This window comes from Pristis pectinata, chromosome 10 (assembly GCF_009764475.1).
Source record: "Pristis pectinata isolate sPriPec2 chromosome 10, sPriPec2.1.pri, whole genome shotgun sequence".
Taxonomy (NCBI): domain Eukaryota; kingdom Metazoa; phylum Chordata; class Chondrichthyes; order Rhinopristiformes; family Pristidae; genus Pristis; species Pristis pectinata.
In genome coordinates, this window is record NC_067414.1 from 82,041,616 (window position 1) to 82,054,983 (window position 13,368).

Sequence of the window (13,368 nt, forward strand, 5' to 3'; positions counted from 1 at the left end):
TTGTAAAACATGGATCGCCCATGTAGGTTGGCAGCAAAGTCCTGAATGTGCGGCACGGGGTACCGGTCCAGGGTAGTGATGTCGTCGAGGCGTCAGTAATCGCCACAGGGCCGCCAGCCTCCGGCTGCCTTGGGGACCATGTGTAACAGAGAGGCCCATGGGCTGTCCAACCTGTGGATGATCCCCAGCTCCTCCATTTTTTTGAATTCCTCCTTCGCGAGGCGGAGCTTGTCTGGGGGTAGCCGCCGGGCGTGGGTGTGGAGGGGAGGGCCCTGGGTGGGGATGTGATGCTGGACGCCGTGCTTGGGCAAGGTGGTGGAGAACTGGGGCGTTAGTACAGACGGGAACTCTGCCAGGACCCTGGCAAACTCGTTGGTCGACATGGTGACGGAGTCGAGGTGTGAGGCCGGCAGCTTGGCCTCATCCAACGAGAACGTTTGGAAGGTCCTGGCATGTACCAAACGCTTACCCCACAGGTCAACCAGCAGACCGTTGGCATGAAGGAAGTCTGCCTCGAGGAATGGTTGCGCGACGGCGGCCAGGATGAACCTCCAAGTAAAGTTGCAGGTGCCAAACTGGAGGTGTACCAACCGGGTGCCAAAGGTCCGAATGGCACTGCCGTTGGCAGCTCTGAGGGTGGGTCCTGGTGTGCAGTTGCGAGTCTAGCGGCCGTTGGGAGGCACGACGCTGACTTCGGCTCCGGTGTCCACTAGGAACCAACGTCCGGAACGCCTGTCCCACACATGCAAGAGGCTATCCAGGCGGCCAGCCGCCGCTGATGGCTACGGCGGCTGGCTCTGGCGTTTCCCGGAAACCTACATGGTGGCTGGCCTGCTGGGCCGCTGGGTACGTGGCGTGGCAACACGCTCGACGGACGCCCTGCTCTCCTTTTTCGCCCGCCAAAGGACATCTGCCCGGGCGGCCACCTTCCGGGGTTCACTGAAATCGGCATCCGCCAGGAGCAGGTGGATGTCGTCGGGTAACTGCTCCAGGAAGATCTGCTCAAACAGCAGGCAGAGTTTATGCCCATCTGCCGGGGCCAACATCTCATTCATGAGCGCAGAGGGGGGTCTGTCACCCAACCCATCGTGGTGGAGTAGGCGGGAGGCTTGTTCGCGTCGGGAAAGGCCGAAAGTCTCGAGAAGGGGGGTCTTGCACTTATCGTACTTCTCCTCCTCCGGGGACGCCTGGATGAAATCCTCGATCTGGGCGGCGGTGTCTTGGTCGAGGGCACCCACCACGTAATAGTACTTGGTGTCGTCCCTGGTGATCTGGCGAACCTGGAGCTGGGCCTCGGCCTAGTTGAACCAGACACTGGGCCGGAGGGTCCAGAAGGTGGGCAGTTTAAGGGCTACTGTCTGTACCTCTTGCTGTGCAGACATCGTGGGTCCAAAAACGTTTGGGCCCGTTGGGGTCACCAATGTAGTGGCTAGCTACACACCACGAAATGAAGACACAGAGTCGCTGGTTTCGAAATCAGAGGTTGAATGCCGACCCGGGGCGTGGTGCACCTTTAATAGCTGAAAACTTCCCACGCTGACGTCACGCACGGGTCACCTGACCTTCCCGCACATGGGCTTTCCCAGCCCAACGCTGGGGAAGAAGGAGGGCCCCGCGCCATCTTGGATTGGGGCCTCCGACGACGTCGCGATGTCGGGAGCCGGTTCGATGCCGGTGCGATGAGTCGCTACAATAACAACTTTTAAGAGGCATTTAGACAGACACATGAACAGGGAGGGAATGGAGGGATATTGACCATGTGCAGACAGATGTGCAGTTTAAATTGGCATTATGGTCGGCACAGATATCATGGGCCGATGGTCCTGTTCCTGTGCTGTACTGTTCCAAGTTCTATATTAATAACAATAGTTAAAATAGCAACAATTTCCCATCATCAAGATGTTAGTATGTGTGTTTCAGTGACATTTGCCAATTACTTACAAAAAAAATCTTGTATTCACACAGTTTCCAATAAAGCAGAAGTGCCTCCGTGCTATTCACAAACAACAAACTAGGCACATTCATAAAATAAGCCTGGTGTTAGAATTGCAATGGCCTGTATGTCATTTTAATTGTCATGGTAATGCCTTAAAGCATTAAAGGGTAATCAGCTCAAACATATAGATTTAGAACAATATTATTACTGTTCTACAGATCTCTCCAAACCAATGATTGCATTCAAGCTGAACAAGTCACACGAGACTCTAAGGTGGTGTACAACTATAATCAGATAGCAGATGCTATTCAAAGCACAGAGCTGGAACCCAAAAGCCCAACTGGAAAATCTACCAAGGTAAGGAAAACAAGATCATGTTCAGTATTGGAGCTCCAGGATAGAAATGTTTGTTAATTGTTCTCTTCAGTATTATAATATACCATCAATTAAACCTGCCAAAATCCCAAAGGGAGAAATTCGAGATGCACAGATTAACACTTTTCTTTTCATGTGTTACCTCAATTGTCATGTGGTCTATGTTACTTACCTGGCTTATCCTAAGTAGAAGCGGTACCATTAAGAGAGAATTTTGCATCATGCAAACATAAAATAAGGAGCTGGAGTAGGCTATCTGGTCCTTCGATGACAATCCTTTTCCTCAGCTTCATTTTCATGCTCTATCCTTGTACCCCTGATTCCCATATTATCCAGAAATCTTTTGATCTCTGCTTTGAATAAACTGAATGATTGCACCTTTGGAGTGGAGGACTTAAAAGGTTAACTTTCATTTGAGTAAATAAATTTTTCCTCATCTCAGTCCTAAATGACCCCTTTAATTTAAGTCTGTGACCCCTAGTTCTACACTCCTCAGCCAAGGGAAATACCCTCCTGGCGTGAATTTTGTTTACCTGTCATTCTGCTAAGTTCCACAGCACACAAGCCTAGCCTACTCAATCTCTTTTTAGACATCAAACCTACCATCCTTGGAACAAAATTGATAAATCTTTGTTGCACTTCCTCTATGACACTTATCATTTTTTAAGTAAAATGATCTACAATACACTAGGTTCAGTATCATTTTATACTATGGAGAACTTAAAAAAGCTCTTTAAAATTTTTCACAATCATCTCTGACTTATTACAGGTTAAGTTCAGTAAACAAGAGTATTTGCTTTTTTTTGAAATGATGTTTCTGAACTTACAGTACCCGTTATTCATCTGGATGATGTTGCTATGGGTAGGTTTAATATCATACAGTCACGCTTCCGTACCAAAGTCTGTTTCATACTCAACAGCTAGTATTTCATTCTGAGCATCTATCGCTTTGGGATTACTCCATCAACCTAAAAGATTTCCACAAATCACTAAAAGTTATCATTTTTTTCCATGGCATTTTTCCTTTCAAATTTCCAGTATCTAAAAAAGGGTTGAAAAGTTTTCAAAACAATCTGGACAGTTTCATATTTCATTTGAACCTATGATATTTATCCACTGAACTGACTTCATTAATGTTTCTTATCTCAACAATTTGAGCAATATTCATTATGCCTAATTTTCCAGCATGTACTGGTACCATTCAGTCAGCTGTACTGTTGGAATATGGTCCTCTGGTTACTACCACTTTTCACTCAACAACTTTCCTTAATTTTGAAAAGTAAGAACAGAAATTTCAGATTTTTGAGATAATAATAACATTAAGCATCATTTTTAAAATCAGGAACTGTATTTGTGGCTGAGTTGCTGGAATTGTTTTTCAATATTGAAAGATTGATAGGGTTTCAACAGGCATAATATACATAGCACTGAACAATCTAGATGAAGGGTCTCAACATTGACTGTCCATTTCCCTCTGCAGATGCTGCCTGACCTACTGAGTTCCTCCAGCAGTTTGCTTTTTGCTCCAGATTCCAGCATCTGCAGTCTCTTATGTCTCCAATACTAAACATGCTTGATAGCCGTCTCATTACTCATCTGTTGTAGCTTTTATTTGCACAATCAGTAATGGATATTTGCAACACAGAAGGATGCCATTCTGCTCTTCACTGAAAGCCTATCTCACCAACTCATGTCCTTTACCTCAAAAAACTGAGGTTTCTGCTCCTATTTTTCAAAATTAAGGAAAATTACTGAGCTTATGCAACGTAAGTATCCACAAACATTTTGCGCTTTGTTTTCACCAAAGAATCCCAGTATCAAGTTATGCCTCCTTAAGTGGAATGGCTGCACACCAGGAGGAGAGGAGCCAGGTAGTACAGTCTAAAGCGCACAGGAATTGGACCTGCAACCTTAGTGCCACATTCTCACCATCTGAGCAAATTATCTGACCACACAATCTAACTGATAGTCTTTAAAACTGAAATAGTAACTAAAAACTAAGAGAGAAAGAGGTTTCCTTGTTTTCAGTTTAGGTTACAGAAGAAGTTCACTGCAATGGAAATTTGAAGTCAGCAGATTTTTTCATCCCTTTTATTGATGGAATAGGTCATTGTGTGTTACACCCATTGAGATTCGATAGTGAACAAAAGAATCTACATGTTAACTTTGGTTCAAAAAATGGAATTGAATTTTTAAGTCAACTAAATCAACTCACTTACAGTTTATTATCAGTTATAGATAGGCCAACTTTAGATCTATACGATATAATTTCTAACACCCATGAGGTGGACGCAGACATTGAGAAAGACACAGTTCCAGAGAATGGCATTTAGGATGTTCCTTCTCTCATCCTGATTTGATTTCTTTAAAACAACTTGAACTCTGAATATAAACACAGTCTGAGGGAAAGAGGGGAAGGAGGCTAGGAAGAGAAACCAGCGGAGGGTGAGGATGTCACAAGCCACCTATTCTTGGGGGGGAAGGAAGAAGATCGTGAGTTGGTCATGAGCTGTGAGTCAGTATGGTGGGGTTGGACATGATGGCCTGAAGGGCCTCCTTCAGTGTAATATATCATTTTAAAGGTGAATGTGTTTTGGGGGGTGGGGAGAAGTAGTGAGTCCATCATTAGAAGAGAAATGGATTAATGGGAAGGTGGAGTGTTAGGGGAGAGGGAACAAAGAAAATGAAACAGGAATAAAAATCTTTTATCTCAAAACTGCTAGAAAGTTGAACATGCACTAACAAAAGCCGACAGGCAGGGGAGCTACAACCTTTTGGTTTATGTGCACCCACAATGAAAACAAAATATTCAAGGGTTGGTTCAAGCTGGCACTGTGTAAAACCGGTTGGAATTTTGCTGTGTTATCTGAGGAGAATTTATTTATTTTGATGTTGTGTACTAGCGGACTTTTAATAATGGCATAATCCACCTATCACTTAACATGATATCACAAAGGCAGTTGCATATCTTGGAAATGACTGCAGGGACTGTGCTTCCTGTACCTCGGTACAAGTGACAATAATAAACCAATACTAATACCAAATATTAGTTATGTTTCAATCAGTATAATATCATCCTGGACCTTCGTGGACTGTACCTAATCCGTTCCACCCATTGTGCACCTGAACTTCCTCCTTGTACTATGCCAATGCTGTTATGTGTTCTTTCACTCCTTTGTTGATAGTGTTGACTCTTACTGTGATAATGATTACACTGTAGATCTGCAAGACCTTGACCACCCCTGTGCAACTCTTCCACTGTTTGTTGGCAACACACACAGTGAGTACAGCAGACTAATTATCCACAAGGCAGAGAGAAGGAGATCACCTTCCCTGTGATTGTAAAGCTCTCCACCCCTGTCATCTTGTTGAAACAGAATCCCTTGGCCAGGTGTAGTTATGCCACTTACAACCAAGGTGAGCTCAGCCAACACAATTTCAGCTTGGAGTGGAAGCTGAAGCCTTCCTGGTTTTAATACCTTGGTCACTATTTATTCAGCCAGCCATCTGCCATCACATTCCCTACAACTTGAACTATCCTGGTGCTCTCAGGTGAGACAGACGGTTGGTTCTTGAGTGACAGGATGTGTACAGACTCCTCTTATGGATGGGGGAACTACTGCTTTGAAGTGGCCTTGTGCTTTTTTCATTACAGGTCCAGAGAGAGGGCCGTCTTTTAAAAATAGTAAAGGAGTATTTGGAGCAAGGCAAGTTGCAATGTTTGGCCCAGGATCTGCCATTATTGAGGACAACCATTTTATGGCAGCTCTTGTAGCGATGTGTAGCCAAACCCTTGAGTAAGTGCACCCAGAACATAGCATTGATGAAATGACTGCATGCAAGTGCTGCTGCTGCCCATCCCAGCACGTGAGCAGACCTGGCAGGAAAGTGTTGGTAAATGCATTGAGCAGTGCATCAGCACCAAAACATGTAATAAATATCATGGTGATGTTCATCTTGGTTAGTGGCACAAAATGGGAAATAGTGAATCAGTAGTCCATTGCATTCCTTGCCAAGTTTTCTTTTCCAGTTGAGCATAGGACAGCTGATCCACTTTGCACTACCAGCCGAGACAAATTTCTGTCCATTAGTTACAGCCTAATAGATTTAAATGTATCAATTGGCACCTTAAACTTGTACTTTTAAACAGAGAGAATGTGCATCACACTGACATGGATCTGCATCAGACTCTTCTGTCATCCTGTCTGTTGTATCTGTTTTTCTTTAGCCTCTTTGTATACCCTACTCATTGTGCAGTCATGGTAAGCTTAGACAAAGCACTTAGCTTGTTGTATGCTAGCCCAGCCCCAAAGTTACCTGTAAACCTATCAGCTAATTGCGCTTATGACTCATGCACCAGGTGATAGTGTTCACATATTCTCCTGGACCTTTGCTGCTGCTTGTTCAATCGAGCAAGGATCTGTGGAGGCTGGTAGGAACAAAACCATTTTTAAACTGTTATAATAAAAATTATGTTTGGAGTATAAGTAAAAAAAGCTTCCAAGAGGCCATTTGCTTATTGGCATTGCTGTTACAATTCATAATTCAACCATGATTGGCTGAGATCACTAAATTGGCACAGATTTGGCTTCATCCAGATTGTAAATCTGAATTATTGCAGCATTTTTTATTTGTAAGGCTACTTTGTCTAAAAGTTATAAATAAGTTTACTGAGGGCTTTACTTTGCCGTAGGGTGTTTCAGCTGTTTTGTACGGTGTGAGATTTTGCCCAAAAATAGTCAGGACCAATTAATGCAATTCAATTTAATTAAACGTGCCTGTGAACGGAAGCTGGACTGGTTCTTAACTAGGTAATAACCACATGAACTGGAGCTCTGGGACTGGTTTTGAATGCTTCAGTGGTGGTGAGGGTGGGGTTGATAAACAATTTTCCAGACTATATTTCAGTTTTTCTGTCTTCTTTTCCTCTAAGAGAAGGATGCTGTGACAGTGAAGTAGGGCAGAGGGAGAAGAGAGGAGGGATGTAATGGTGTGGAAGTTCTGGTGAGGAGATATTTGATCAGGTCAGCCTAGGTGAGATCGTCCCGCTATCAGGGTGGGAGAAGAGGGGCTTGATCAGTCAGCTAGTTTTTTCCTGCCCATCGATTTTAAATGTTTGTAACTGAGCGTGAAATATAATGCAATTTTGCAGGTTTAAATGCACAATGAATCACATTCAACTGTAAGCTTGCAGTCTCGAGAGGGAAATGAAGAATGAGGTGTACATCACATATTTTGCTGCAGGCATCTTGGGGTAACTCAGTACAGTTTAACAAGCATGGATTTCAGTTGACATATTATCAGGGTGTGTCTGAGATGGTGGCAGAATCCCTGAAGGTGCATGTGTCAGGAGAGAGAGAGGGAGAGGGAGAGGGAGAGGGAGAGAGAGAGAGAGAGAGACTGATAGGAGAAATGCATGCAACAGAAAGGGGAGATTTGTAGTGTACTCAAGATGAATAAAGGAATGAGCAAAGAAGGCCTCTTCAGACAAACTGCATACTCTAAAGCAGAACAGAGCATGCATGGTGAATGACAACGTATTGACTTCAGACATTGTCAGTGTCCCAATTTTATTCTCTGATGAAGGGCCCTAGACCTGAAACATTAAGCATTTCTGTTTCCACAGATGTTTTACTTCTGGGGCAAATGTACCTGGGATTTAAAGTGATTGGTGAAAGGCTTAGAGGGGACATGAGGAAAAACATTTTACTGCCAATTGGTGGGAGGGGTGTAGAACTCACTGCCAAGTAGGTACGAGAGAAAGAAACCCTCACCGCGTTTAAAGATGGATGTGTTCTTGAGCTGTGTCACCTGGGGCTATGGACCGACTGCTGGACAGGAGCTCACCACTTAACCTGTTGAATCTGTGCTGGTTCTACACATGGCCAATCCAGCGAGTCCCATTCACCCATGCTCTCCCACAGCCCTAACCATTCCTCCTTACAGATATTTCTCGAGCTTTTTTTTTGAACAGCACTATTTATTCTACCTTCACCACCATCCTTGGGGGTGCATTTTGAACCTTAATCACTTGCTGTGTAAGAAAAGGTTTTTCTTCATGTTACTTTATGTTTTTTTGCCAATTTCCTTCATTTTATGTCCCCTAGTCCTGGATCATCAACCAGTGGTATATCACATCACTGCATTTCCTTCATTAGTCCTCTGTTACTTTATCAAAAGAAAATCCTATCAAGTTGTATATGACATATATTAATGATTTGAATGTGGGATTTAAAGGTGTTAGCTTCAAGTCTGCGAATGACACAAAGATGGGTGGGAAAATGAACCTTGAGGAAAATGCAGAGAAGCTCCAGATTGATTTGGACAGATTGATGAAGTGGGCAGAAACATGGCAGATGCAGTAAAATGTGGATAAATGTGAGGTTGTCCACTCTGGTGGCAATAACAAGAAGGCAGATCATCATCTGAATGGTGATAAATTGGGAAAGAGGGAGGTGCAACAAGACCTTGGTATCCTTGTGCGCCAGTCACTGAAGGTAAGCATGTTGGTACAGCAGGAGATTAAGAAGGCAAATGGTATGCTGGCCTTCATGGCAAGAGGTTTGAGTACAGGAGCAAGGAGGTCTTGCTGCAATTGCACAGAGCCTTAGTGAGACTGCACCTTGTGTACTGTGTGCAGTTTTGGTCTCTTTTTCTGAGGATAGATATTCTTGCTATAGAGCGAGTTCAATGAAGGTTCACCAGACTGATTCCTGGGATGGCAGGACTGATGTGTGAAGAGAGGTTGGTTCAATTAGGCTCTTATTCACTTGAGCTTAGAAGAATGAGAGGGAATCTAATAGAAACCTACAAAATTCTAACAGGATGGGACAGATTAGATGCAGGAAGAATGTCCCTGATGGCTGGGAAGTCTGGGACCAGGAGTCACAGTCTAAGGATAAAGGCTAAGCCATTTAAGATTGAGATGAGGAGAAATTTCTTCTCCCAGACAGCAGTTGAAACCAAACAGTTAAATATGTTCAAAAAGCAGTTAGATATTGTTCTATGGCCAGAGGATGAAGGGATATGACAAAAAAGCTAGAACAGGGCACTGACCTTGGTTGATTGTATTGAAGGCTCAAAGGGTTGAATGGCCTACTCCTGCTCCTGTTTTCTATCTTTCTATGTTATTTAGACACAGTGTGCATTTAACAACTATGTGCTGGCTTTCTCTAATCAGTGCACACTTGTTTAAATAACTCCACATTCTGTCCCTGGTTATTGTTTCTAGAATTTACATCACCACCAAGGTTAAACTATTGGGTCTGCAGATACAGGCTTTATCTCTGAATCCTTCTCTGAACACGGATGTAACATTTGCAATTTTCCAGTCCTCAAGTACCACCTCTGAATTACAGAGCTCGGACCTCTGCAATTTTGTCCCTTAATTCTTTCAGCAACCTAGGATGCATCCCATCTGGACCAGGTGATAGGTTTTAAGTGCAGTTGGTCTTTCTAGCATTTCCTTATTATGGAGACAATTATGTGACTATAACAATAGCAGAACAGTTTGTGAGACCAGATGTGTATGAAGCCTACATGGAGAAACAATCCACTGGAATTATCAGTACTTGTTAGAGTCATACAGGACAGAAACGGGCTCTTCAGCCTACTGCAGCCATGCAAAGAACTTGTGCTTAAGAGATGTTAATACAGCCCATATGAAGAGTTTTACAGTGAAGGGGACAGAAAGACTGAGTGAATTTGTGTTTGGTTAAGTTAAATGTATACTGTATGTGTTTCTGCAGACAATTAATTCAATGTACAATTGCATATGTGTAAGTAGATATCTGAAGGTGGAATTATGTATGTAGATAGACTCATAGAGGATTTGTATGGGTTTGGTACTTTTTTTAAGGGAAAGCTGTATAATGAGTAAGAGTATGTTTTTAAGAACTGAGTCTACAAATATTACTACCCTGATAGACTAATGAACAGAGCACTCTATCTTTGACCAAAAATAATTGAGAAGCGTTGGATTTATTGGAAATTTCACCACGTGTGTGTTCTTTTTAGTACTCAGCTTTGTCTTTTGCCATTACAAACTGGGTGTGGTAAGCCAGTCCCTGAGTACACACCCTTTCTCAATGAATCACTGTTTGATTTATGTTGGAAACATCAATAAAGCAAGACATCATATTTCATTCAGTTTGGGATTTAAAATGAAACATCATTGGTAATTCAAATATTCCACTGGAAGTTGTTTGTGTGCATGCAATAAAGATATTATATTAAATAAGGAACACAGATATCCTGTATAAATTCTTGATTATCTTGCTCCATGATACTGAAGTTGGATTATGACTTTCCTTTTGATAAAACTGTGATATGCTCAAAATTAGTCCATCTGACTGAGCCATCAGAATTTTTTTAATAGATCATAAAACTTTCCAGCACATCATGGAAACCAGCTTCCCCTCCATGGACTCTGTCTATGCTTTTCGCTGCCCTGATGAAGCAGCCAGCATAATCAAAGACCCCACCCACCCGGGTCATTCTCCCTTCTTCCCTCTCCCATCAGGCAGAAGATATAGGACCCTGAGGGCACACACCACCAGGCTCAAGGACAGCTTCTATCCCACTGTGATAAGACTATTGAATGGTTTCCTTATATGATGAGATGGACTCTTGACCTCACAATCTACCTTGTTATGACCTTGCACCTTATTGTCTACCTGCAATGCACTTCCCTGTAGCTGTGACACTTTACTCTATATTCTGTTATTGTTTTTACCCTGTACTACCTCAATGCACTGTACGAATTGGTATGCAAGAATTGGTTTACTGTTGTCACTTGTACCAAGGTACAGTGAAAAACTTTTTTCACTGTACCTCAGTACAAGTGACAATAGTAAACCAATACCAATAAAACTTTTTACATCAAAGCAAACCAGGGTTACAAAGATTGATCTTGTGGATATCTTAGGTATAAAAACAGATAACATATTGCCCAAGAATTTTGGGATTATTTTCCGAGTTCCAGGATATGCTGTTCCTAAATTGCTTCTGTAGTTGTTTAACAATATCAAAGCACAAGGGTAGTGGTATATGTATGATGAGAGAAACTTCATTTTGTTAATTAGTGTTTAACAAAGATATTGATATATGGTAGGACAATAATCAAAATATTTTGGTTTTTTTTGTTATGTACTAAATCTGTGGCCAACTGTACAATATTATGGTAGGGACATGTTCGGCACAACTTTGTGGGCCAAAGGGCCTGTATTGTCCTGTAGGTTTTCTATGTTTCTAATACATCTTTTTTAGAATTCAGTGTTGATGCTCAGGTCAGCATTATATTGTTTGCATTAAATAATCTTATTCATATTGTTCCAGTTGCCCTGCCCTGTATTTTAATTATACTCTCTGTCTTCTATTTGTCCCTGAGCACCTGTGACTGCCTCTCTCTTTCTCTGTCTCTCTCTCCCCTTTCCCTCCCTTCCCCACCCCCCCACCACCACCCGCCACTTCCCTCTGCCCTTTTTCTCTCTCGTGCTAGAGCCCAGACCTAACACACTTGTGCAGCTGTGGTTTGTGGTCAGAGGGCCAACCTCATTGGCTATGCGCTCTTGAGTTAGGAGGCAGTGTGATCAATCACCCAGCCTCAGATGCCAAAGTGCGGCCTATGAAATATCCCTGACTGTCTTTGACAGAGACAAAGTTGGGGGCAGAGCTTTGCCAGCCGAGAAACCAATGTGAATTTTATAGATTTCAAATATCTCTGACATTCAAACATTGAAGCTGAAGTACTGAAAAGTATAAATCCTAAAAAATAACTTCTTAAAAAAAGCATAAACTCATAAAATTCTAAAAAAAAGTTAATTGGAAGAAAAACTTCAGGAATAATTAAAAAACAAAAAAAATCTTACTTCAGTTTCATGTTTCCTGTCACCCTTTCAGTCATATTCTGGTACAGTTACTGATATATTTGAGGACTCAGATGCCCACAGCTAAATAGGAAAGTTTGGAGTAGTCCGTATGAATTAAATTTTTTTAAAATTTTAAATTTTTAAAAATTTTATTTACAGCGTGGTAACAGGCCCTTCCGGCCCAACGAGTCTGCGCTGCCCATTTTAAACCCAAATTGGGCCAGTCAAGAAGCAACAAACTGCAGACACTGCAAATCTGAAAATAGAAAATGCTGGAAATATTCAGCAGGTCAGGCAGCATCTGTGGAGAGGGAAACAGAATTAATATGACCCTTCATCAGAAATAGGAAATTTAGAAAGTGGCCATGTTGAAACTTGCAGAGAAGGGAGGTGGATGGCGAGAACAAAGGGAGAGCTTATGATAGAGTGCCAACCAATAGTGACTGAATGACAGATTGTTATTGACTGACTGAGGGAGGAAAAGGCTTGTTCAGCTAAAACAGCTAATGTGTCTGCAGGAGATGTAATCAGTGGAGACAAACAAACAAATGAGAAAACAGCCATACTGGAATGCTGAGTGGCAGGTGATCTGAAATGAAGGAGAATGCTGGGAAAGACTAGCGGGACATGCAGCACGTATGGAAGAAAAACTGAATTGCAGCAGAATTGGCCACGGATTGAAAGTGTTGGTGTTTTGGGTTGTTGGTCCAGGGACATTGGTTCTGTTTTCTCTCCACAGACGCTGCCTGGCCTGCTGATTGTTTCCAGCATTTTCTGTTTCTGTTTCAGATTTCCAGCATTTGCATGTTTTGCTTTTCAATCCCTGATCTCTTATCTTTCCAAAGGCAGTTATTCCTCTTTTGCACTATTTATTTATTTTTGAAACTTATGTTAATTTTTATGTCTTTATGTTTTGCACTGTACTGCTGCCACAAAATAACAAATTTCACGACATATGTCAGTGATAATAAATCTGATTCTGATTCAATGTGGGAACCACAGACTCTTCTACAGATGGGGCTGGTGGTGGCAGATGGGGTGGGCAGGTGGGTAGTTTTGAGGTGGTGCACTCCCGAATGTGAGGCCTCTGTGCATGCTCTTGATGCATGGCCTCAAGGTTCTCAATCCAAACCCAAATGCTCCTTCTCCAATTTGAGCAATCTTGGGCCAGAGGTGCCCAGGAGTCAG

At 42.6% G+C, this 13,368-nt stretch overlaps 1 protein-coding gene across 2 annotated transcripts in view; it reads left to right on the plus strand.

Moving 5' to 3' along the window:
- The window catches only part of LOC127575458 (uncharacterized), a 132,202-nt gene that overhangs the window by 67,200 nt on the left and 51,634 nt on the right, over nt 1–13,368 (plus strand). For both annotated transcript variants that reach the window (XM_052025349.1, XM_052025351.1), the window contains exon 2: nt 2,155–2,293. In XM_052025349.1, coding sequence (XP_051881309.1) covers nt 2,155–2,293 — 139 coding nt within the window. The remainder of the gene's footprint in view (nt 1–2,154; nt 2,294–13,368) is intronic.